We start from the raw sequence: 27,693 nt of genomic DNA, 5'->3' as shown, positions 1-27,693 counted from the left end.
CCCACCATCACTACTCCACTGCCAACTCCACCACCACAGCAACTATACCGTCTCCCCAGTTACCTTGTCAGTAGCCACCACTATGCCACCACATCCACCAATCCCTAGCCGCTGCTACCACCAACCCCTAGCTGCCACCTCTGCCACCATTGCTCCACCACCAACGCCTAGCTGCCACCTCTACCACCATTGCTCCACCACCATCTCTACTGATGCAGGACAAATTGATTCTTATTTTTATTTTTTAAATTATATTGTAGGGATTTTAGGATTTAACTTGTATTTTTTTTCCTAGGATTTTAGGGGCATGGAGAAGTAATCATGGCCAATATATAGAATTTTTTATTTCTTCAGTCACAATTAAGCGTGTATTCACACCAGCAATACATGGAATGATGGAAACATTCACAACTCATATGGAACAAGAAAAACTGAACTTTTTGGGACATGGTTGCAATCTGATTTAAAGGTTTTCTTGCAACAAGAAATGCATGCGCACTAGTTTCTCAAATACATGTATATACCAGTAAGAGATAAACACCAAATTTTATCAAGCCTCTAAACAACTTTCATCTCACCCTTGATAATAGAGATGGGAGTAAAACTCAATGCATCCCTCTTACCATCCTGTCCAACCGGGCCACCCACATTTGCCCAGTCTAGGCAGACCCAAGCCCAGCCCTCAGGCCACAACCTAGGGCGTAGGCCTGGCTTTTTAGGGCTGGGCACCATCGGCCCGGCCCATTGCCATGACAATTGACAACCTCCTATTTGTTAAAACCACTAAACTCACTTGGTGGTAGTACCTTTTCCTGTCCCCTTTCTCTTGGATCACAAATGAGTTTCCCAAAAAGGAAAATGACATAAACAAAAATAAATACGTAATACTAAAATGCCCAGGGGCAAAATAAAAACAAGAGATTAAAGTGATAGTAGACACTAATACTTCCCATGAAAGATGATATGATCCTGCCAGAGCATATCCTAGACTTAGTCCAGGGGAACATCCTACTCGGGAGTACTTCTAGGAACTCAAGTTTTGGGGATATAACCTCCTTGACCTAGTGCACACGCACGCACGCACACACACAATTGAAACGAAAAAAGAAAGAAAATTTTGAATCATAGTGGAGGAATTGCAAATAGTTGAACTTGACTGAACTTGCTTAAAATATAATCAATCCACTGCTGGGAACAGAATCAATAGTATAGAAGAGAACCATAATGCTAATAGCCTTCAAGCACAATTGGATGAAATTGAGATAGCCATTTTCCAAGCTCAACCCCCACTCATAGTTCATAGCCTGGATTTGATAACTGACTGAACATGATGGCCATGTCCATGCCTTGGACCATTGTAGGCACGGCCACATTGTAAGGGCAATCTTTTGAAAACCCTGCTTTTCCTTTTTTCTTGACTTGCTTAATGCAAACCTTAAACTTCTCATGGCATTTTACACTCATCATCCCTAGAAAGCATTGGAAAAGAGTTACTACAACTATCTTGCCAAAAAGGAAATATTAAATAAGGAGAATAGTTGTCAGTTGTTACATGATATTAAACATGCATGATTAAGAAGAAAAATTGTCATTTTGACAGCAAAGGTGTATAAAGTACAACAAAAATATATTTATATAACACAGCTAATAAAGAAAGAACCATAATAAAGAAAGAACCATAAACAACCATCAGCTAATGAAAGAACCAAAATAAAAAAGTACAATAAAGAAGATAAGATTCCTAGAGCATGGAAATGTACCATGGAAGAGAAAAATTGCACCAAACATCTAATATCTGTAGGCAAATTGAGTAACATGTAAAAAAATGAAAAAAAATAGCCCTTGGGGAAGTATACAATACACCCCACCACATTTATGCAAAGATACAAATACTATTCATAGCCCTCCTCAAAAAGGAACAACAATGAATAATATTGTAATTTTCTCAGTTAGAGATTGGTCTTATTTAAATCAGTGATTGGTCTTATCTATTTTAATAAGTGTTTGACTAATAGAGCAAGTCAACTGGACTCACCCGAGTTACTCCGGCTCAGCAGGGCTCCAATCCAGAAATAACCCCCCAACTTCAGGATTATAATATTCATATATAGTTAATTACATCTGATATATAAATGATTCAATCCTTTGATTATATCAAATATAATTGACTTATATTTAATTTTGTTTATTCTTTTTATGGTTTATGCTTTTTAATATTCTTTCTAATTTCTTCATTTCTGAAAAGATGATCTGTAACCAGTTTTCTATTTTTTATTTTTTGAAAAAAAGCTCTGTCCTCTTTTCTATGCTTTTTCTGCAGTTTATCATTTTTTCCCCTGTTTTTAGGATTTTTTTTCTTTTTTCTTTTATGGTTTTTTAGGTTATTAGGCTGTTCAGTGTGGAGTCAGGGAAGTTGACTTAGACTCACCCAAGTAACACAACCCGGCAAGGGCCAAGTTCTGCAGCTAAGCCGAAAAGTGAAACACTGCCTTTCATCATATTTGCTCTGAAAGTAATGTAGGCTACAATTGACAATAGCCTTGAGAAATTTAGCGGAAAAAAGAAGAAGCAATCTCCCTGAGTACCAAACCTTTAGCAACATGCACTAAAACATTAAATGTTTCATCTTGTCATGAAATACACAACTGGAAGAAATCAGAAGAAAATTAATCCTATCTCCATGTAAAGGGGTAGGTAATCAAACACAATTGAAAAGGATGGAAGCCTTGGTATCACATGGGCTGCACGACCATAGATCTGCTTTGGACACAATATCATGTTTTTTTTACCTTTCAATTAACAAGAGAGTTGCAGAAGAGTGTCTGACACATTGCATCCATATCGATCCACCCGTGTTACTATCCTCGTAAATAAGCTTACACTTTTTCATTATCTTAAAAATTCAGCACTAACTCATAGTAATACTTCTTCTTCTTCCCTTTTTCTTAATTCTCATTTAAAAAAATTCAGTAGCCAAAATCCAAGGTCCAGTTTTTATCCAACATCATCCATGCCCGTTTACCTTATGACTCTGGATGGCCAAGCGTGAAAGGACACATTAAGTTGTCATTGAATTTTAAGAATTATGAGATAGTGTCACACATATGGTCCATTTATCTGCTGTAAACATCAACACAGTCAATTGCCATAAATTGAGGATAGAACAGAATAACCAAACGACTATACAATGCACCCTACATTTTAGGCAAGAGAAAAACAAAATAAAGTTCTGGTGAGGCAGAACAGCATAGGAACCACGTAAAAATAGTTGCGGAACTGCACTTTCAGACCACTAGAAGGTAGAAGGTTGAACATTAGACATATTTTTAGGGACATGTTTCTCATTCTCTCACTAATTATCCAAAGGCCAATCAGATAACTACCAACTATGCTACAGAGCCTCCAGCTTTAATCTGAATATCTATATTGGAGGATAAACCGGGGGTGATGAGTTACATGTTCAAGATTTTTTACTCTAGGTTCTCCTATTCTTGGTTAGTTTTTATGTTTCCTCACATGCTTTAGTTATAATGCACAAGCCTCTACTTCGAAGGCTTAAACATACTGAGAGCAATAGTTATAATGTACAAGCCTCTACTTCGAAGGCTTAAATATACTGAGAGCAAAGAAACATAAAGGAGAATTGAACTTCTGAGAGCAAAGAAACAAGGAGAATTGAACTTCTAAATTTCCACCACAATGTATAGAATGTTGTCTGAGAAATATACACCATATGATCAACTCATAGCAAGATAAAGCATTTCGGTTCAACTTATTATGTTAGATAAAAGTTAGAAAACAAATCCATATCCCTCTTTCTGGTTGAATATGTGGACGAACAAATTGGTGTGAGGCACGAATACTAATGAGAAAACAAAACCCACAAAAGCAATTGAGGTCTCTGTTAATGAAAAGGTCTCTGCATCTACCTTTAGTCCCTAGGATCCAAGAAACCTCCACAAAGTGAATGTCAAGATATATCCAATAGTTAAATAGAACCCATCAAAGGGAAAGAGCAAACCATAACTCATCACAAATAAAATCATACAATTCCAAAAATCAGACATGGATTTTCAACTAAAACTACATAACTGAAATAGGCAAAGAGAAAATAAAATACAATAAAATAGAAACAAAAGAAATTCCTGTAAAACAATAGTCTTGGTAAAAATACAATTTCATTCATAATAATGAATTCATTTCTGTAGTAAAAAAATAGCTCTAATAACAAATCATAGCAATGAAATAAAACATTGCTCACCTTTTTTTTCAACACATTCATCATGGATCTTGCAACAGGCGTCGAGATCGTCGCAAGGCTTCTCTCCTGGGCAACCGGTCCATCCAACTCCACAAAACTTCCCATATCTTATCCCAACAGCTACCCAAATTTTAAAAAAAGAAACCCAAATTAAATTCTTCATAAAAAGAAAATGAATATATACAAATATTTCTTGTATATTAACTGGAAATCTAACAAGGACCCAAAATATTAACCATGAAAATGAGATTAACCCCAAAAATTAACCATGGAAATAAGGTGAGAGAGATATCTTACTGTTGCAGTTCTCTGCTACACAGGCTTTGCTGCAAGCTGGCTGCCATGGATAAAAACAAGTATTTTAGAGAGAGAGACAGAGCAGTTGGAAAGATTGTCTAGAGGTGGAGCGAGAGACACTAGAAAGGAAAGCAGAGGGGAAAAAACTATGAAATGGGTAGAGTGCGAACCTGCGGGGGCCCCTGGAGCGCATTAGAGAGAGGGAGGAGGAAGAGAACGAAGGTCGAAATCAACAGTGGAGATGCGCATCTCCACCGTTGGAGGCTGCTCATTTCTTTGTGTTCCTGCCTCTACAACCTCGCAACGTTACGTATTCATGATTTATACACAGTAAATCCTATTGTGGCACAACATTCAAAAAAAGAATTTATTTTTTATTTTGTGCCTCTTATTTATCCTAACGACCTAATTTCGAGTAGTTAATAAAAAAAAAATATCACAAATACACTTTAATTTTTATCTATTATAAAAAAAACTAAAAACTTTCATAAATCTCATCTACATTTTTATTTTTTTTCAATTTTGAGTGTTTTTTTACGAAAATAACATTCATAATAGTCGTATTACATATTTTAAGTACCATAAAAACTAACCCCTATATTGTATGGCGTTCAAAATTCCGTAAACCTTTTTATCATGTTTATATTTTTCTCTTTCCTCTCTCTAATTTTTTTTTATGATTTTTTTTTTTCTTACTCTAATTCTTTTCTATAATTTTTTTTTCTCTCTCTAAATCATTTCTCTCACTAACTCACTTTCTCTCTCTACTAGGTCATCAACTCATCAAACGCGATTCCAACGCTCATTTCTCTCATTAACTCTCTTTCTCTCTCTACTTACTTCATCAACTCAACAAGCATGATTCCAAGGGATTCTAACACTCATTTCTCTCATTAACTCTCTTTCTCTCTCTACTTAATTTTCATAGGGGATAGGGTTGAAGGGAGTTTTTATGGGGATGGTAAGGTATGCACACATTATACAAATCTCTTTAGAAAGAGAAAGAGAGTTAGAGTGAAAAAAGATTTAGATAGAGAAATAAGAGATAAAAAAGAATTAGAGAAAAATAAGAGATAAATATTAAAAGTATTAGAGAAATAAGAGATAAATATTAAAAAGAATTAGAGAGAAAAAAAAGAGATAAATATAAAAAAAATTAAAATATAAAAGAGATAAATATAAACAAGATGAAAGAGATAAATATAAACAGTAAAAAAAGGTTTACGGTATTTTAAATGCCGTATAACATGGGTTAGTTTTTAGGGTACTTAAAATATTAAATGTGTTAGTTTTTACTATACTTAAAATGCCGTATTACATGAGTTAGTTTTTACGATACTTAAAATGGCCTAAAACATGAATTAGTATGTAGTATTACATGGGTTAGTTTTTAGGGTACTTAAAATGCCCTAAAACATGGGTTAGTAAAAAAAAGTCAAAATTAAAAAAAAATGGTGGGGGTTATTTTGGTAAAAAAAAAGGCCAAAATTATGGTACTTAAAATGCCGATGTACATGGTTTAGTTTTTACATACTTAAAATGCCTAATACATGGGTTAATATGCGGTATTACATGAGTTGGTTTTTACTGTATTTAAAATGCCCTAAAACATAGTTAGTTTTTACGTATGCATGAACGTTATTTTGGTAAAAAAAAAAAACAAAATTAAAGAAAAAAAAGATGTGGATGAGGTTTATGAAAGTTAAATTTTTTTTTTTTTCTAAATAGATGAAAATTAAGATATATTTTTAATAGTTTCTTCAAATAATAATTATGACTTTTTTATATAATAAATAAATGATCATATATCACTTTATTTATTACTTCTCACAAAATTGGATCGTACATAACGAATCGCTCGTTGCATTAAGAATAAATAAAAAAACTCAAATCCCCTGGTCTCATTATATACATTTCTTTTATTTATTACGTCTCAACAAATTAGTACGTGCATACTGAGTCGCTTGTTCATTAAGAAATTCAAATTCCCTCTTAACTTAAGAGCATGTATAAGGAGCATATCTTACTTCCACTCTCTCTATTAGAAGACTTGGATTTTTTTATGATTATTGAGAAACTTCAACACCACATTTTCTATGCAACTTACTTCAACCTAATTTTTTCTTTCGCTTTTTTTTTCAAAAGAATTTTTTATGCATATACCCTCTAAGGAAAAAGTTCATTTTTTTAAACGTAAATGTCCTTCTTGTACACAAAAATCATTTTGGTCATATTTGACGTTGACTCTTGTATCTTAGTAGCATATTGCGGAGCACATTATTGTATTGTTGGACCCATTATTCCATAAACTTAAGTGCCGAACCACCTTAAGATAACTACTCGACCGAGATTGAGTACTGCTCGACCGCCTTTTATACAGTGCCGGATCTCTGGAATCCAGTAACATTTACTGGCTCACCACCCTTTGACCGTTCTCTTTGCAACTGCTTGATCGCTCTTTATAGAGTATTCTACTGCCGGAGCACATTTAGACAATGCCTTATAGAGCATTCTACTGCCGGAGCACATTTAGACAATGCTTATTTGGGTGGAATAGAGGAGAGAAGAGTGGGTCTTTATAGAGTGTTCTACTGCCGGACCACATATAGACAATGCGTGGGATAGAGGACAGAAGAGTGGGTAAAGTAAAAGTAAGGAAAGTATGGGAGGGTAGTTTAGGTATTTATTTATTTATTTATTGGTAAAGTGTATTTTGGGGAAAAAAGTGAGAGACAAAGTTAGGTTCGGGGTTAGTTGAATAGAAAATGTAGTCTTGGGTATTTTTTTTGTAATTTATTCTAAAAAAAATCAAAATACTTAGGTCTTACTATCTAAAAATTAGATAGTTTCTATTCAATCTCAAGACATTATTTTTTCGAGCGCATAGAGGGTACAATTAGGGTGTTGTTTTTTTTGTTAAAGTTAATCTATAGGTTGAAAAAGTTACATCTCCAAAATTCGGGTCTTAAAATTAATTTTAAGTGGGGTTTTACTCGGGTTTTGTTGTTTTTTGTTAAAGTTAATCTTTGGGTTGAAAAAGTTATATCCCCAAAATTCGGGTCCTAAAATTAATTTTAAGTGGGGTTTGACCTGACGGAGTAAATGGACATTGTACTCCTGTTGGATTAAAATATCTTTGTGCTTACCTTAATTTATCATTTACATTTAATTTCAAACATTAGACACTTGAGATTTTTTTTTTTTTTGGGGTAAATATACGAGTTGAACTTTAGATATAGCATTGTTAAACATCGGCTGATAACCACTCAATTGAAAATAGAGTTGCTAACTAATCCTGGGCTCCTCACTGCGTCATGGGCTTATGGGCTCAGCACAGTTTCAAGAAGGGTTTAGGCACATGTTAAGAGCAAGGGTGGGCCTTAGTCAGGTTGCTTTTAAGGCTCGAAATATTTTTGGGCGGAGCCCTCTCTACAAATGTATTTTACATATATTAAATAATTTATCTATATGCCATAAGATTAGCTAAATAGTAAGATTAAACTTAAAGCATATGGTAATCTATACAATAAACTAGACAATAAACTAGAAACAAGAAAAATGTGAAAAAAAAATCTTTCAATTAGCAAAAATGAGAGAGAAAAGAAAATATAAGAATCGAGACTATATTAAATGCATTAAGAATGAGGATCAAAAAGTCTTGATGAATGATGAAAAGGTCAACAAAATGTGGAGAATTTATTTTCAAAAAGTATTAAATGACAAACACAACAGTAGAAGGAACAATCGGTATAAATGAGGGGCAGATGTCATAGATACATTCATAGGATTAAAGCAGTGTTTAAAAAAACGCCGAGTCAAACCGGACTCGCCCGGTTCGACTCGAGAATCGCCATGGAAGAATCGAATCGGTGAAAAGAACAGGAATCATCCGGTTGTAGAGAGAACCGGACGATTCTGCACAGTGACTCGCCGATTCACTGTACAGTAAATCGGCGAGTCCCGTACGGAATTTTTTTTTTTTTTTTTTTTTGTAATCCATGATATATTTTTTTGTAATACTTGATCAATTTTTTTGTAATCCATGATCGAATTGTTTTTTTTTTTTTTTTTGTAATCCATGATCGAATTTTTTGTAACCCATGATATAATTTTTTGTAATCCATGATCGAATTTTTTATAATCCATGATCGAAATGTTTGTTTTTTTTTCTTGTAATCCATGATCGAATTTTTTGCTTTTTTGTTTTTTTTGTAACCCATGATAGAATTTTTTGTAATCCATGATCGAATGTTTTGTAATCCTTGATCGAAATGTTTGTTTTTTTTTTGTAATCCATGATCGAAATGTTTTTTTTTTTTTTTGTAATCCATGATCGAATTTTTTGTTTTTTGTTTTTTTTGTAACCCATGATAGAGTTTTTTGTAATCCATGATTGAATTTTTTGTAATCCATGATAGAATTTTTTGTAATCTATGATCAAATTTTTTGTAATCCATGATCGAAATGTTTGTTTTTTTTTCTTGTAATCCATGATCGAATTTTTTGTTTTTTGTAACCCATGATAGAATTTTTTGTAATCCATGATTGAATGTTTTGTAATCCATGATAGAATTGTTTTTTTCTTTTTTTGTAATCCACGATGGAATTTTTTGTTTTTTTATGTTTTTTTTTTTTTGTAATCCATGATCGAATTTTATGTAATCCATGATCGAATTTTTTGTAATCCATGATCGAATTTTTTGTAATCCATGATCGAATTTTTTGTAATCCATGATTGAATTTTTTGAAAATTTGTGATTTTTGTTTTTTAATCCATGATCGAATTTTTTTTTGTAATCCATGATAGAATTTTTTGAAAATTTGTGATTTTTTTTTTTTAATCTATGATCGAATTTTTTTTTGTAATCCATGATAGAATTTTTTGAAAATTTGTGATTTTTTTTTTTAATCCATGATCGATTTTTTTGAAAATTTGTTAAATTTTTTTTTAATCCATATTATTCAAAGAGAAAATGAGAGAGATGATGATTCTGAAGCCACCCTATCCCAACCATATTATTCACATATCGAGTCCCAACAACAGCAGTGTAGGGATGAACACGACAGTGCAGGTGAGCATGAAGGATGGACAAGCTTCGGGGATTTTAGATTGAGAACACAACAAAACACTAACACTCAGGGATTTGGGAATAGTCAGACGCCTGCTAATATCGATGATTCGTTTTTAGATCGAATCAAAGAATTGTTAAATGAATTCAATCAATGGCACCAGCGTGACCAAGAAGAACAATAACGTCGTCTATTATTTTATTTTTAGATCATATGTTACTAATTTTATGTTTTATTGTAGTCCATGTTTGTTGATATACTTATTTCATGATAATTCTATATTTATCCTTTTGTGTGATGTAAATTAAATGCTGAACGACGGTTCATGCAGGGAAAGAACATATCAATATTCGCATATTCATTCAAAAACATGAAAATTTTTAATGGAGTACCCTCATTTCTTATTGAATTCCTAAAAAACAATATTTATAATGAATTTTAATAATTTTTTTGGATTCTTTTTAAGCTTTATTCTGACCGATTCACCTGATTCTCGATCCTGATAGTCGATCCAGATCGGTTTTTTGGGTGCTCGATCAGGGTCACCGATCCGTTTTTTAAACCATTGGCAAGAATACATCTTTCATACAAGGGCTATTACCCACAGTTCATACAAGTGCTCATTAGTAGGTCACCAAAGAGTCAAGAGGTTGTAATCATCGTTTATGGATTACAAGTTCTCCCCTGGAGACGTTCCAATGTCACCTAGACCTGATTCGACCATAGTTTTCATGATGCATAAGGGTATCTCTCGCACATACATAAACTTCACCCTAAAAAGTGATTTGCTTTTTCGAAATGACTGTCATTATGCATGTCATTTTCTCGAAAGCCTCCCCTTTATCTCCCAATTTCCAAAGTTATTCCTTTTATCACGTTCTATCTCTAAAAACTTAGCTCATTATTCGTTATTCTCACTCTCTCTAAACACCCAACATGTTTTCTCCACTATTATATTCTTTTTTTAGAAACACAACTCAATTCTTGCATTGTCTCATATTCTCTTTCTAGAAATCTAATCTCAATTTTACTCCACTCACCTTTTCTCTTTAAAAACCCAACCCCATTCTCGTTACCTCTCTTATTCTCCCTCTAAAAACCCAATCTTATTTTGCCTTCACTCACATTTTGGGTAGAAACCCCAACCTCATTCTGCCTCCTCTCACATTTTTTAGAGAGGGAAGCACGTGTTGGATTTTCAAAAAGAGGATAGAGAGAGGAGAAACTATGGGAAAGAAAATGAAAGAAGAAAAACTTCAAAATTTTGTTTTAAAATTGGGGCAAATCAGTCTATATACCGAGGGCCAAATAAAAAACAAAACTTCATAAGGTATTATGTCTTAAAAGAAAATTTTCTAAGGTTTTTTTTCTTAAAAAGCCCAATTAATATTTTTTTGGATAAAATTCCCTCATTTTATCAGTGTGAAAAGCTAAATATGCTCCATCTACATTCTACAAAGAAAAAGTGCAACAGTCCCAGTCCTTTAAGTAGGGGTGGCAATGGATCTAGACCCAACCCAGTACTCGATGGGTAGACCTCACTTGAGTCCAGCTATGGGTCAAACAATTGGATCCGGCAAGTCAGGTCCAGATCCAAATCTTGCATCCAAATACTATTCCGGTCTTGGTCCATGTAGACCCAACCCGGACCCAAGTTATATATTTTAGTTATAATATGTAAAACACGTGCATGTATTTAACAAATTTACGAAACATATTTAAATATATAGATATTTTGATTTTCCAGTTGGGTCGATCGGGTTTGGGTCCCATAATATTCTTTTGGATCCGAGTTTGAGTCCCGCTGGACCCAAACCTGACGTGACCTATTGCCACCCCTACCTTTAGGCAAGAACCGTGAAGTCCTTTGGTTTACACAATTAAAAAGGTTTCGGTTTTCATGCGTCAATGATGCAATCGTTGAATTGCATCGCATGTCACATCCACCATCCATTTATGATGAATGGTAGAGATTGAGTTCAAATCTCATTTTTTAGGGACAATTCTGTTGTAAATTAGATGTGATCAGGGTTGCAATCCAATTATTATGGCCCTTGATACACCACACTTTTCCAAATTAGAACTTTTAGAAACTTATGCACGTATCCTTGATTTCTTGTCAAGATCACCCCAAATTTTTGCTTTTACTTTTCTTCAATTTGTTTATTACTAAGCAAATTGTCCCTTCTTTGGACCTTAAATGTCTAAGTTTAACTCTGGGATCAAAACCTTGATTAGTGTTTGTGATAAGCTTATCTACGACCTTCAAGGTCAAAATTTGTTTTTAAAATAAATTTCTGATCTTGAAAGTCTAAAGTTAACTCTATATTTGAAGTGCAACCTTGGATTTTTCCAAAAACAATCTTTATATTTTGAGGCTCTAAAGTTTTCCTTGAGTTTCAAAAAAGAACTTCAAAACTTCAAGTCCTGATATTTGCTTTTGCACAAATTTGGAATTTGAAGGTCTGATGTAGGAGCAATTTGATAAAAAAAATAGAAATGTACATATGAATATTATTTAAATTTTAGGGCAAATTGTTTAAATAACAAAAGGTAAATTTCTCTAAAACTTTTAAATCGCCTACGTCATCCAATTTGGTAGCCAACCGATTTGTTTCGTTAGAGTAAGTATAACAAACAAAAAAAATTCACAGGCCTAAAATAATATAATTTTAGCATTTTATTTTTTGTTTTATTTAGAATTTTGGCATCTTGGTCTTGTTTTATCGTTTTAACGCCTCGTTGTATCCGTTTGGTAGCCAGCCAAGATTTCATGGGCCTACTAATCTTCTTCACATGCTTTTATACCATCTTGTATGAGTTTGTTGGCCAACTAAGACGTTATGACCTTTTTTCACGTAAGGGTGGCAAACGGCTGGGCTTAGGCCGGGCCAGACGTGGCCCTTGGCCCCAATCCCACGGGGCCAGGCAAAAAAAAAAATGAAGAAAAATAAAAAAAATGTGCCAAACTGACAAAACGAGGCCTGCATTGGCACTAGCTCAGCCCTTAGGCTGCAGTATGTGACCTAAGCCCTACTTTTTCAGGGCTAGGCCGGTAGGAGTGGCAACAGGTAGTGTCGATACTCAGACGGAGGTATCGACCTACCTGTCAGATTTGGACCCGACCCGTAGGGTCCAATTTTTAGACCCACATCCGGACCAGAGTCAAGTTTCGGGTCCATTGCCATCCCTTCGGACCGGACGGCCCGCCCATTGCCAGCCCTATTTTCATGATCTTCCAATTTGTTAATGTTTTAAATGTAAAGCAAATTGGGTTCCTACATGAAGACATTAATAGTGATTTGGGCCTACAATACTACTGGATCAGCGCAATGGTCTTGTCTTAGTCGCTTATCGGAATTGGTTCAGCCGATGAGCGGTCCATGACCTAATTCCAGGTTTTAAAAAATTATAAAAGAGATAAAATTTTGTAATTTATTTTTTTTATGCTTTCTAACATTTTAGCTGGAAAGTGTTGTCCGTGAACCCTTACTGATGGCATATGCAATGCTCCCTCCGGAGCATACTATACAGTTACTATCTTGGGCAAAACACTAACTTGGAATATAAATTTTTTATTAGAAAGTTTGGGATCCATCTAATCTGATTATTTGAAGAACAAAAAAAGATTTTAAGCTTCGAAACATCTAGATCATTTCCTCCAAAAATTGGACGAACCTGATGCAATCTTGAGATGATATTTTTTTAGGCACATAGATTTTCTTGCTTTGAGGCCCTTAGCCAGATTCTATAGATCTCATCCCCAAAGTTTAAGAAGAAAAAGCTATTCCTAGAATAAGTTTTGCCTAGTGTACTCCCGTAGGAGTATGACATTTTATTAGCATACTTATTTTAACATTTCCCCTCTTTTTCAAGTATTTCTAAAATATCCTCCAATTTTTTACTTCTTTTTCTAACCTTTAATTTTTACTAGAAGCTTATGTTTCCTTTTTTTTTTTTCGGAATTTTTATATTTTTTTATTCTTTTTAACATTGTTCCGCTTGGCGGTAATAGACAGAGTAAATCAGACTCAGCCCAAGTTACTCAGCTTGCTCATGGGCCAAATCCCATTCCCGATTCGTGGTTTTGAACACTGGTTGGTTCCCTTTACGTTTTGGAATTCATGGGAGCTTCAAATATAGCCAAATTTATAAAATCAAAGGGTTGATAAAAGAAAATAGTTTTTTACTGCGAGACAGTTATTATTCCGTTTTAGAAAAGGGAATTATCATTGTAATTAAAGTAGTAAAGTACAAATAGGGGTGTAAATGAAAAAAAATAGATACAAGGGCAAATTGTGTGAAAACTTTGCCGAAGGAAAGCTGTCCACCAGGGGATAACGAGATTTCCCCAAGACGAAGGCATCCGACTCCGTAACAAACGACCCGATAGGTAATGGACCAAGCCGGGCCAGGCAACTTCTTTCTGCCCCGGTCCCTATCTCAATGGTGCTGGCTCAGGCCATACCAAGCTAACCAAGCCGCCACCGGTCCTAGCCCAGCCCTCAGGCCACAGTTTTTAGCCAAAGTTTAATTTTTTAGGGCTGGGCCGAAAGGACTGGGCCGAGCGACCTCGAATATTACCAGCCCTATTGACAACAGCAAGGAAGGGCAAACTAAAGTGAAGAAATACAACTAGATCCAAAAACAAAAAACACGAGAGAAAAAACAGATTTAGAGACCTTTCTCTCTCACACACATAAATACATAAAGACTGAGAAGTAGAACTGCTTTCAGTTGTTGCAATATCGACAATCTTCATTAAAACGAATTTTCATTGATCTCATAATTTTTTCCTTTTTTGGGTAGTTCATTGGTGGGAATCGATCTTGAGATGCACCATTGCCAACGTAAACTGCTAACTACTAAAGCCCAAGCCCGATTCTTAGTCTCTCATGAATTTCACTCTCTGTAATGAAACCAATGCAAGGATACAACACGCTATACTATATTAACGGAGGTACATCATGTAAGCAGAGACGAGTTTCAGGCTAAGAAGCAAAACAAAAGCCAAAATGAAACCAAAAATCAAGTAAAATGCTGATCTCACCAAATCCATGTTTTCACTTTGTCGAGCTGGTTTGGCACTAGTCATGGCTACGGCATGGGGAAGAGCCTCCACCACAGCGTCTGCGAGGTCTGATATGAAGGATGGATCGCAACCCAGAGCGGGTACCCTTCCCCAGTTCTTGACGCCTGACTCCAAGGCCAAATGCTTACTCCATATCAATTTCTTCCAATGTTTCAATTTGCTCACTCACAAAGCTGAAAATCAACAAAATGAATATCCCAGTCTAAGTTTACAGGACAAAATATTAAGATAATGGCATAACAACATTTTAACCGAGCACATAAAATAGTAATGTTGCAGGAAACTGCATGCTGCACGTAGTCATAAATTGTATTCACCTATCATCAACAAGCAACAATTGATATGAACCATTCTTCATCTCAAGTATGATGTAATGGGTTTTCTAATAAATTTATTTTTCTGATTTCTAGATTTAAGGTTTGGGGTTCTTTCGGGTTTTTAGTTTTCTTTAGGGTTATTTTTGAATTTTTTCACTGTAGAGATTTGAGGAGAATAATTGAATTTTTTTTTTTGTTTTCTTATAAAGATGAAGAATTAATATTTGATTAAGTTTTTTTAGGATACAAGTTAGGTTTATTTCTACAAATACGTTCAACTATTAGTTCAAAAAAGGTGGTGGAGAAAAAAGAGTTTGTCTTTGTATCTTACGAAGAGATCTTTTTAATGTGGATTCCTTTACAGACTTTAAGAGAGTATAATCTCTCATTGCTTTATTTTATCATTTATTTACCGATTATTTCTTACCGCTTCCCCCTACATTGGAGTACATCCTTTGAGCTCGAATGAAGGTTCATCCCAACCATCCCTTGTTGAGAACAGATGGTGGAGACAAAATTTAATTCTATAAACCTTCTCATATATTGTAACATCATCATAGTCATCATCATCATCATAGATTTTTTCCAATTAACCAGGATCGGCTAAACGAATCTTGGTCTGCCATTCCGCTCTATTAAAGGCCATATCTTTTCAAACTACTTCCAACTACATCCTTTTGAGCCTACCCTTTGCTCTTTTCAGTCTTTCGACTTGAACTAACTCGTACCTTCTAACAGGTGCTGTACTTGGTAAGCAACACAGATGGCTCGCCCACTTAAGTCTACACTCTCTCTCATCTTATCACCTAAAGGTGCCACTCCTAAATTCTCCTAAATGGATTCATTTTGAATTCTATCGCTTCTTGTCTTGCTACTCATCTATCTCAACATCCTCATCTCCGCTACACTCATTCTATGGGTATAATGTGTTTTCTCATATATTATGACGAATAATAAATAATGGTGATATGATCGAGTAAGATGTGGGTTAGACATATCGGCTTCATGGCTAGGAATAAGGTTCATGACTCCGTCCTAGTTTGCTGCTATCCAAAAGAGGTAGAAAACCCCAGATGTCAATGAGGGCACTATACAAAGAAAATGAAATGTCGCCTAAGTGGCTGGTATTCCTGAATTAAGAGTGTTGATGCCCCCAAACGGACCATAAAGTAGCAATCGGAATAAGTGGAGCGATACTAATGCTAGAGTTATCATATATAAACCATACAGTCTTCACAGTGAGGGGAAGAGTATTTTGGTCACATGGAAGGCCTCTATTTGCATGGTTAATAAACCTCTCTAGCTTATCACGTGTGATTCTTTTAAGGTGACTCAATCTAGATTCACTAAAGGGAAAAGAGAATGCTTTCTAGATGTAGGAGTTTGCGTCCTCATCTATAACTGGATGCAATCTTGATGTTTGCTGAAAAGAGTCCTAAGAAATAATCAAGTTGGCTGAAGCCAAAAATTTAATAGGTGACTACCAAAAAACCGATGCCGCCTTTTCTTAAACCTGAACAACAAAGTCTAAACTGATAAATAAAAGGGAAATCAAGAGTAGGTAAAAGAAGTCAAAGATGTAGGATCTGAAATGGCTGAGATTCCAAAGATCTCATTGGCATTAAACCTTGAAGAGGTATGAGTTTCATAATTGTATGAGTAACAAGAGACTCTACTCTTGATTTCCCTTTTTTTGGGAACTTCTACTTAGGAAACACAACGATTTGGTGATGGCAGATAACCAGAGACTACTTATTACACCCACAATCTCCAGATATTGCTTTGTACTATTCCCGCTTTTCTCTCCTCATGTTTTTATTTACCTAAGCGCTTAAAGCATTTATAATTCCATCTTGAAATGTCTTCTCCATAGCTCCAACAGCAGTTTACAACCTTCATTTCTAAATTAAATTTCTTTCAACATTGCCCTGACTACTCAATGACACTATGCGCAATTAAATCTCATTAACTTTTGGTGATTCCATTGGAAGCATTCCCTTTCTACCTGTTAATTTTTAGAAAACACTTTTTATTCTCCTCGCCAGTAATCTTTTATCCCCATACACACTTTTCCATGGTTCCAGCTTCGACGCTTCCTTATCAAGTTGAGAATTTAGGTTTCATCAGCAACGGTCCTTCACACAATTAATCTCTCTATTCCAATGCTTGATTAAACAACCAGCACAAGAAAGTCTAGGATCAACTATCCAAGGTACAGTACCAAGGACATGGCTTGGACTTTCGGATCAGAACTAATAGCTCAGAAACATCAATCAGGATAGGACATTGAACAGGTCTATTTCAGCAGACTAAATATCATTTGGGATTGTTAGAATATCAAGATGCATAAAGAAATATGTGACAGGTATATGGAGGAAAGCATATTTCAGTTCTCGAAAGACTTTGCTGCCTGAATTCCCACTACTCTTTCTCACTAAAAGTAGTAAGAACATTACTTGGCATAAATTTGGTATCGCAGAAGTTGTCTTTGATACTGTCAGTATCAGCAATTTGTTATTCATACTGTGCATATCATTTTGGTATATATACATATACAAGTGCATCCGGATAAACCGGGAGAGCAACAGGACAACTTAGAGAGTTTTAAGAACAGCTAGCCCCTAGCCCCTAGAACCTTAGACTAGACACTTCATCAACCAATTCCGGTTGTCTATCTTTGCTTCCACTCAGTTTACTTTACTTCTAAAAAGACTTGATAATATAGTGTGTATAAAGATCCAAAAATTCAAAAATAGAGATCTTTTTAAGATCTCCCACCCAGAGCACCGGTCAGGTTTGTGGCAATTTGCTGTGAGTTTCACACAAATGTCGGTTGAAAATGGAAAGTAACACACATGGGGTGGAAACATTCCTGACCACAAACATCACAAAATGTTCTTGACCTTGTTTGGTGTCCTCTCTCCCCTATATAATCTCAATGAGCATTCTTCAAATGCCCTTTATTATATATACACCATCTTAGAAAGCATATACATCACATTCCTCTGTTGGTATATGTGTATAATACATATACAAATACAGATTCATACATTTCTGTGGAAATGCTGTAATTCTTGTTGGGATGTCAAAAAAGTAAGAAGCACACCTTCATCAATAATGGTAGGGCTTGGAGCATGATAGCCAAAAATCATAAAAAACTAAAAGAACATCTTGGGGTAATCCTTCACTTTCCTTCCTCCCCCCCCCCCCCCCCGCCCCCCTCTAGATAACAATGTAGCTTCTTAAATCAACAGCATCACTCTATTTGTTGTGTAACTTGAATGTCTTCAAGAGGCTGGGTGTTCTTCGTTGTGAAGGATTCCCACATCATTCTGGAATTTTGTCAACACACCATACATCCCTAGTGGACATTTTGGGTAATATTTTGTTTTTTAGATTGGTAAGATCATTCCAACTAACATTGCCAACTATTTGAAAAGGAAAATTTAGTTCAAATGTTTCATTAATATCAGAATCATTTCAAGGAAATCAGCAACTTCTTAGCGTCAGTAAAAGCATAGCAACATATATGCAAACTAACAAGTTTAGACCCCAGTTTGAACAGACAATTACATTATTGGAACAGCAAGAAGACTCTTCACCCCTTTCTGACCAAGCTCAACAAGCACTTTATCAGTGTATGGCTCCAACCACTCAAAAGGCCCCACACGGCTCTGTCAAACATAGTACAAAGCATGTCATGAACAGCATGGAGTGATCACATGTAAGAGAAGTATGAAATTCTATAACTGATTTTAAGTTCACAGAAGGCAAATGCAACAGCAATGAAGCAGAACAATGAATACTCGATATCAAATACATAAACTGCAATTTATTGCCTGATAGGCAAGTGTGTGGCCACTCGTGACTGCTCTAGATTTCAGTTCTTTCACAATTAAGTCCACACACTCCTCCATCTGTTTCTTATAAGGATCACCAGCATTTTCAATGTAGCTGACAGGAACTCCATGAGCACTAAAGAATATCAATACCTACCATTTAACCAAAAAGGTAGCAAACAAGCCTCCGTGGCCAAAGGGAAACATTGAAAACTAATAATTTAGTAAATCTCCATTCACATATAGTAAACTGAATCTTCCCATGGACGAGTGTCATAAATGAAAAACTTGGCATCTGCCTGTGCTTTTGGTGTTACATAGTTTTTCTTTGTTGATGTTTGAAATGTAAAGGAATGTGGTGTGACATAGTGACAAGCTAACTTCAAACGCCACTTAAACTTTTGTTCTTTTTTTATTTGAGTTTGAAATGTCTTTTTCTGGCTTGAATGTTTAATGTGAGTTGGCTCAGTTTTGGCGGGGAACAAGTAGGCCACAGTGGATCCCATAATCAAAATACATTTACTGTGTGTTTTATTTGGGGGAAGGTGCCATTTTGCAAGCCGTGTCCTCCCAAAGAAGGAAAGTGGCCACCTCCATGCCCCCCAGTGGAAGCAACAACTTACAATTTTTAATGTTGTTTTGAAAGCCACAGAATCCGCAGATTCCAAAAATTGTGTAGCATTTGCCGAAATAAAACATTGAAGTACTACAGCTTCTGGAAGTGTCGGCTCTGGAAGCTGCCACTTCCAGAAATCAAACATGCCATTAATGTTACAATGTAAAATCAGAAACACCATATTTTTTTAATGGGAGGAAGCAGAGACAATTATACATGACAAGAAACCACTACAAATCTAGAGAAAGAACATACTTCTTGAAACTATGCTTCCAGGTATCAATATATCAATAGGACTCCCATCTACTGGATTATTTCAGAAAATAATGTCAACTGGTCAGAACAAACTGAAGTGAAGTAAGACTTCCTCCTTTTTGCGCTTATGAATAACACTACCTTTTCTTAAACAACTTGCCAGCAACAATGTTAGACCCCTGATAAGAGTGATTTGAGAAGTTAATCACAAAAATGCCACTCTTAGAGTTTTATTATCGTATCTGCAATAGTGTAGGAAAAATTGAATCGGAACGATTAAACGGAAATGGGCGCGGAAGCAGTTCAACCGGCCTACTTAGTAAACTGGCCGGCCCAACAGTTCTAACCGGGCAAGTCCTGAGAAGTCAAAAAATATTAAAAGAAAATAATAATAATAAAAATCTGATAAAATATTAAAGTATATTTAAAGAATGATTGAATAAAACACATCCAAATGAAGTTGAAAATTAATGGAAGAAAAAATATTTTAAAGAATTGATTTGTGCCCAGGGGTATTTTTGAAATTTTCCAAAAAGATGCGAAAAAGGAAAAATAAGTATTAATGGCTAAAACAATTCCCAATCTTTACCATAATGATGAAAAACATTAAAAAATGCATTACAAACAAAATTTGCATTTTTTTTTGGACTTTATATAATTTATTTGATGTTTTTTTTTAAATACTCGATTGGTCACCAAAACCGGTTGAAATGAAATCGGATCCAACCAATGGTCGATTCCAATCTAACCGGGCTGTTATCGGTAAAACCTCCCAATTTTTTCTTCAATGAATTGCAGTGATAAGGTAATTACCATTGTGAAGACGATAAAAGTCATTTCCTATTCCTTAAACAAAAGGACCCGGTTTCTATGCGGCCATGCCCGCATATATAGAAATGTGCTTAATAAATTTATTTTTGCGATGAATTTTAGGACCTAATTTTTAAAGATATGTTATCTATAACATGGAGATCATAAATCTGACAAAAGAAATATATTTTAAAAACTAGAAATAATAATTCTAATAAAAAAACATTTGGACCGTTAGTTTCCTTTGTTTTACCTACTTGCATCAATCTTTAAGATGGATGCTTTACACTTTCTGGACTGCATATGCAGAAATACGGTTCAGCCCGCATGAAACCATTGTCCTAAACAAAATAACATCACCATTCAACAAGGATGTTACAATTTAACCAGGGTGACTAAAATGAACACCGGCAGACATGCCATTTAATTCTTAGTACAGCCTACATTTGCAGGAGAAAACATGTACATAGAACGCCAGAAATTGACGTAAATTTTGCATTCGATGTACTTATAGATGCTGCTTTCAGACACTTGTAATGACACCCAACAATTTTCCAGTCAAACCACATAGAGCACTAGCTTTCATGAAGCTTGCAGTTTGTGCAGAATAATTGGTGTTTCTTACAAAGTTTGGGTTACCATCAATTTGTTGAAATCTTTAAAGTTCCCATCTTTGGAAGCACAAAAAGTTCAAGACTTTGAGAGAAACAAACGTGGCTTATGTAAGACAAATTTTTTTTTGAAACTTATGTAAGACATTATTCAAAAGCAAAAAACTTCTTATACCTTGAAATTTTGAAAATTTGAAGGTTCCTATGGAGAAGTTCATTGCACATTGCATACCTTGAAGAAGAATAGAGCATTTATTGACTATTTCTGGGAAACAAATGCAGAAAAATGACAAATATAGAAATTACCTCATCGGGCATACGAAAGCTTTTCAGTTCCTTCTCTATCAAATTTGCCATTGATTTAATATATCCTTCACGATGATACCAGGACTCTATGATGAAGACAGGTAACCTCCTTAAATACTCATCCTCCCTAGCTGGATTTTCAAAGGAGTAATTAAGATTACTTGTTATTCAGATCCCTCTATGGTAAATCGGAAAATATGATAAACTTAACTAACCAGCATGCAGATGAATACCTGAATAACCCTTGAAGAACGTGTATACTTGATCCACTTGTGGAAATGGAGTACTGGGGAAAGAGTGGTAGAATAACTAGCCTTGTAATTTTATCCTTCTTGATCTATATTGATTAGCACATCACAGAAATTATATAAGATATGTTAACGTGCATAATAATTTCTGCATTTCAAGTTATTATTCACCAGATAATAACATACAATAGAATGTCCCATGGAAAAGAATCTTAAGTCACGAGATTGGAGGTCATGTCTGAAACAAGCAATGTTATCTTAACATGAAATTTCTATTCCAGCGAAAGAGAAGGCAAGTAATTCTGACAAAAATTCTGTTCACAAATCACTAGCCATAAAATACTAAAATGTGCATTCAATTACAACTAGGCCATCAGTAACACTATTTAGGCAAACTAAAGGATGGCTCAAAAATATGTAGTGCTTACCAGGCACACAAACAGTATACATCAATCAGTTGAGACCAAAAGATCCAGTCTACGTTGATTTCTTTTCAGCATAGTTGATGGGAAATTGGTTCTAAAAGTACCCAATCTTCCTTTTTCTTATATGTCGTTCAAGATCTTGCATTTCATCACAGCCAATTTCTTATTTCTTTTCTATTTGAATGTTCACTGCCATATTGAGCCAGGTCAACTGAAAACCCCGTCTCAAGATGAACAAAAAGTCAAGCAACTAAGGATAAGCATCCAGGTAGGTGTAAACTCCATACTGATCATTGTCAATCCCAACTGACAAGAAGGGACATTAAAAAAAGAGAGAAGGTGGATCACAGAGTCGTCTACCTGTGACCTAACATTTTCCAAATAACTCGCCTTCTGCAGGACCATATGCACCTTCATGGATAACTCTGTAAACTACTGCACTTTAGAGACACACACGATCAACACATCAAAGTCTGAAGATGTTCTCCATGCCCCCCTACTGGAATCCCTTGTGATCCCTCACCGAACAACTCACCACGATATCTAAATCCTTGTCCATCTTCCCCTTCTTTTTTCCATTTCATCAACATGCCGTAAACCTCCATCAACTACTTTCTTAGCCTCCATCCTAAGACATTTTGAATTCCCAGCATTCTTCATAGCTGGAAATCCACTTACGAACGAACTTTTGAAAATGAATGTTGTCCTTGTAGTACACAACCATCCCTCTTTAATGGCCCACATGCCTCCTCCCTCCTTTTCTTTCTTTTTGATAAAACGCCACCTACGTGGACCATCTCCACTTATCTTAATGCTACATAAAACAAAGGAATTTCATAATAACTTGATTAAGGTGGCTCTGCCAGCAAGTGCAAGGGCTTTTCAACATAAAAAGATCCCACAATATTCTCTCCAATAAGGGATTTAAAGGCATTTCACTGGATAACAAACAACTAGAGGTACTCAACAAAGATGGAAAAGAGTCAGATCCACATCCAATCATCATCAATGCAAGCTGCCCATGCCTCCTAGCCCACAAAAAACAAATCATTTCTTTTCCCAGAAATAAATGAGTATTATCCATTGAAATGGCTTTAAATTCCTTAGTTGGGATAAATTTAGCCTCCTAAGAAATAAATGAGTATTATTCACATATTACGCGGTATAAATGATTTTGGTAAAATGCTGTCTCCCCACATTAAAGGCCATCTGCATCCAAGAATCTTAAGTATTTTGGTCTAAGATGCTAACCTTGGCATACCATGGAAAGGCATACAACATTCTCTAGCACTCTATAAGAAAATTCCCTGAGGTCTTTTCAAGTGTGAGTAGCACTTAGTTCCTTCAAGTGCAGGGAATCAGGTGAAGGTGACAAAGCAGCATTCCACTCCTTCAATATCATGCATCCCTCAAAAAACTCTCTTGAATCACCATGTCAATTGGTAACTTCATCAAAAAAATAAAAAATCAGTCACCATGTCAATTGGTAACTTCATCAAAAAAAAAAAAATCAGTCACCATGGTTGGCTCCAGGACAACATATGTGACACATGGTTGATGACATCATGAGGTGCCCAAGGAAGATTCAGGATTGATTCTCAAATCTGCAGCTCCTTCCTTTAGGTCTATTTCGTACTTGTCAATAATGTACTTACAGAAAAAAATGAATTTATATTATCATTAGGAACATCAAAAGGGATTTGACAGAGATTCCATAATGATGAGAGCGCAAAAAGCATAATATCTATAATGATATAACAGAAGTTATAACAACTCAACATTTTAACAAGGCCTTGAATAGATCTCCATTCATAAAATAAAAAAAACAATCAGTGTTTTTATATAAATAGAAACGTTGAGTCCCAGAAGAAATTGGGCCAAGTTTCTGATTTGCCAATGCCCTCCAAAACTGGCCATGGAATATCTGATTTACATTCCAGGCGTTGCACATAACCACAGAGTTAATCTAACAGGAGATGGCTATTCACAATGAAGCAATAGCTTTCATTGTGCAAGCATAACTAGTGGTCCTGTGGATCTATTCAAAGGGGTCAACCTATTATTGTTCATTCACACCGAGTCTTTAAAACCCACAGATTTAAGGATCCCCTGAAATGAATCACATAAAACGTGAGTTCTCCGAAATTTCACATGTATTAAACTGCAATTCAAGAAGTCTTAAATCCAATTGAAAAGAAAAAGATGTTCACTTAAAAGTAACTATGGAAAGAATCATTATCATCCGAGCATTATCCCAAATATTTGCAGTCGGCAGGACACAAGACAAAGAGATCAGCAAAGTGTTTGGTGAGGGCCTAATATGCTAAACCTTCAATTTTAATGATAGCAGCTCAAGGTAGGAGGTCGCAAGCCAAAGTTTCAAATGTCAGCTATCTTACTGCTCTCTTGTCAACTTCAAAAGGCACCAGAGTGACAGGTACATCATTTTTTATGACATGGGATCCTACCCTCAAATCTGCTGATCCAACTATGTTATTTGGGAGAACTACTGTTCATGCATAATATAAATTATGAGAAAATTATCAAAATACACCCAACTTATCAAATATTTAAAATTATACCTATTTTTAACTATTCCAAACTAATGATCATGTGCATTTTGATGGGTATTTAGAACTTAAATAAAAGGAAATAAAAGGTTCATAGTTCATCTCTTAGGTGCATTTTGATACATTTTTCATAAACTGATGCTCAATTTTCAGGAAAGTTAAAGCAGACAGCTCTAAGCCTGCTTCCCAAAAGAACAAGGACCCCATCTTTTAAAGAATCTAAGGCAAGCAATAGACATAGTGCAATCTTCATCTGAAGTCTAATAATTGAAAAGGTTGCTAGTCCCACGGTCAGGATGCATGAACTTAAGAAGTCAAAACGGCAAGATTAAAAACTTAAACCTAGTTTCCTTTTGTGTCATGATTGAAAATTGACAAGGAGAGATTATCGTGCATGCATGAGATTTAAGTTTTACCTGATGAACTGCATCTTCAGTAAATGGATGCCAGTATCACATTCCCACATATACATTGACTGGTATGTTTTTTGCTTCTACTGCCTTCTTCAATGCATCTGCCTTGAAAAGTGCAACAAACGAAAAAAGGAAAAAAATCAATACATCTAATCTCTAAGATTGACATGAATAATTTACTTAAATGAAATCCATAATACATAGCATCACTTGTCACAATTTTTTATTGATACAGTTCCCCCTATGCTGTATCCACTGTGTTTTGGCTAAGGCCCATACCAAGAGAAGAATAAATAGTCATCATTAACAAAAGCCCATAGCCAATGAGCCCATCAGGAACTACAACATCGCATGCAATATGTTTTCCATCGCAATCTTTCCCACATATTGCAAAAATGAAAAATATAAACAGCAAATGAGTGTTCAAGCTAACTTTCATCTCATTTTCATAGAGCTAAATAAGTGACCAACCTAAAGCAGACTTTGGAGGTCCAAAAAAAGCAATCTCAGCATTCTTGTACCACCCAAAATGTCGTACATATTTGGCCCATTATAATGCCTTACTAAAATTTAGTAACTAATTAACAAGACGAATAATGCACATAAATGATGAAGTGATATTGTTTACCAGTTCATCAGTAATCTTCCTCAATGGGGAGCCACCACCTATGGAAGCATAACTTTCTTTACTTTTGGGAGCCAAGAGAACAGATATTAATTGAGCCAAAGGTTGCTGAAGGAATCGGAATAGCCTGGGCAAACGAATAATGTCCTGCCAAAAGAATCAGGAACCAGCCCTTTGAACTCTATTCACCAACTAATTGTGTATCACATTCATATGTAGCAGTAACAACAGAAAAGAGTAAAAAGTATTGCTTTTGAAACAAAAAGATAAAAATTGCAAGTATTGAAGAAGATAAGCTAAGTTTCCACCTCAACCAATTTCAAGCATTAACCACAAAAGAAAAGATAACAAAAAAGTAGAAAAATAAGTAAGTACTAAACTTCCCTGGCAGGAGCAGAAAATTCTGAAATGCACTGAAAGAAAGCATATGACCCTCAGATAAAGAATTTTGAAACTCCATTTGGTATGTAAAGGACAACGAAATCATAATTCCAAATTGGCCCAAACAAGTCGTGAAGCTTAAAACCAGCAGAGACGACATTAAAAGAAATTTATGAGTTCAAAGCCTCGAACATGAATTGAATAGACAAAATAACATACTGGATCAGCAAATAAATTGAACAGAAAAGGCTGAACATCCTGAAGAATCTCTGGCCCTCCAAGATTCAACAGTAAGACCCCAATCTTCTCTTGCTCTGGAAGAGAATGAACTTCAGCAGCACTATCTTCAAAACCACATAATTCTGCTGAGGAAACTGCATATGCAAGTAGCTTCCTCTTTTCAAGGGCCTCACAGCTATACTTTCTTCTCCATAACCCATTCTCATCGGTTGTAAATAATGATAAACAGGTTTCAGATTTTCTTGAACTTCCTAGTGAGCATTGTAGCATAGCTGTCTGCTTACCACCTAATCGTTGGCTCTGAGGGCATAATCTGCAGTTTTAAGACCAACAAATTTTTCTCAAAAAGAAAATTTCAAGAAGGCTCCCTCAATTTGTAATCCTTCAAACAAAATAAAGATGATAAAAAATGATTGAAATCATTAATTGGAAACTGCTATGCCAGTAGTAGTGCATGTGTGAGTGGATGACCCTTGTAACCGTCCCATGCAGGTGCATGGCTAGTCAATCCCCAGAGGCAGTGGGACGACTAGGAATAACCGACCCCATCCACTCACTGGTGTAACTGCCCACCAAAAGTAGTTTGGTGGGTAGTTACACTTTGCTGGTGCAAAACGTGGGATATGGGGGATCAAGGTGTTACCGACCCAAGCTGTGGGTGGCTAACCCAGAGTGCATGATGGCTAGATAGCCTCCATGCAGCAGGTCATGATGTTGTATCCAAGTTGTACAACACACATCTTAGTGGTAAGACACACATGTATAAGTTATTAGACACGTTGGTCTTATGACTTAAGGCACATTTGTCAATTTATAGATCAAGTTTTTTTTCTATTCTCTTGTTTTTTTTTTTTTTTGGAGAAACTATTCACAATATATTACTGATATTTTTCTTCTTTTCATATCATCACCGGTTAATGACAATTCATACAAGTAATATGCAAATGATAATAAACTTCTACAGACAATTATGTCTACTAAAATGGGGAAAAAATAATACAAAATCTCAGGAGTGCCTACCATAAGACACGCATGTCTCAATTTAAGACAGACGTGACAACTTGTCTTACAGTTAGACACGGATGTCTAATGTCAGCCCTCAGAAGTAACTCCTCTGTACACGATGTAATTGTACAGGCGTGTTGTCTCACACTTCTAACTTTTAAAAAGAATATATAACAGATTGTATCCGTGTCGAAACACCCGCGTTAGTATCCTTGTAACATATATAATCTTACATTTTTTCATATCTTAAAACTTTACCAATTACTCATTGTAATAATTCTTGTTCTTTTTTTATTTTTTGTTCTCACTCTA

General features: G+C 35.4%; 1 protein-coding gene and 1 pseudogene across 2 annotated transcripts; both read right to left on the bottom strand.

Moving 5' to 3' along the window:
- Window positions 1-1,143: 1,143 nt before the first annotated feature.
- Window positions 1,144-4,861, bottom strand: LOC18443750 (putative phospholipase A2 homolog 1). Its single transcript, XM_006853932.4, has 4 exons — window positions 4,729-4,861; window positions 4,559-4,598; window positions 4,262-4,381; window positions 1,144-1,469 (listed from the first exon to the last, which is right to left on the bottom strand). Exons 1-4 carry the CDS (start codon window positions 4,828-4,830, stop codon window positions 1,291-1,293), a joined length of 441 nt encoding a protein of 146 aa, XP_006853994.2. The 5' UTR covers window positions 4,831-4,861; the 3' UTR covers window positions 1,144-1,290.
- A 9,892-nt stretch (window positions 4,862-14,753) lies between these two features.
- On the bottom strand, window positions 14,754-26,765 carry LOC105421383 (ferrochelatase-1, chloroplastic-like; annotated as a pseudogene). Its single transcript, XR_016055845.1, has 6 exons — window positions 26,356-26,765; window positions 25,759-25,902; window positions 25,134-25,235; window positions 21,708-21,811; window positions 21,475-21,601; window positions 14,754-14,893 (listed from the first exon to the last, which is right to left on the bottom strand). The product of XR_016055845.1 is annotated as a ferrochelatase-1, chloroplastic-like (transcript).
- Window positions 26,766-27,693: the final 928 nt, after the last annotated feature.

This window comes from Amborella trichopoda, chromosome 5, assembly GCF_054954075.1.
Source record: "Amborella trichopoda isolate Santa Cruz 75 chromosome 5, AtrichopodaSantaCruz75HAP2 v2.0, whole genome shotgun sequence".
NCBI lineage: Eukaryota > Viridiplantae > Streptophyta > Magnoliopsida > Amborellales > Amborellaceae > Amborella > Amborella trichopoda.
This window is presented reverse-complemented; position numbering and strand designations above follow the sequence as displayed.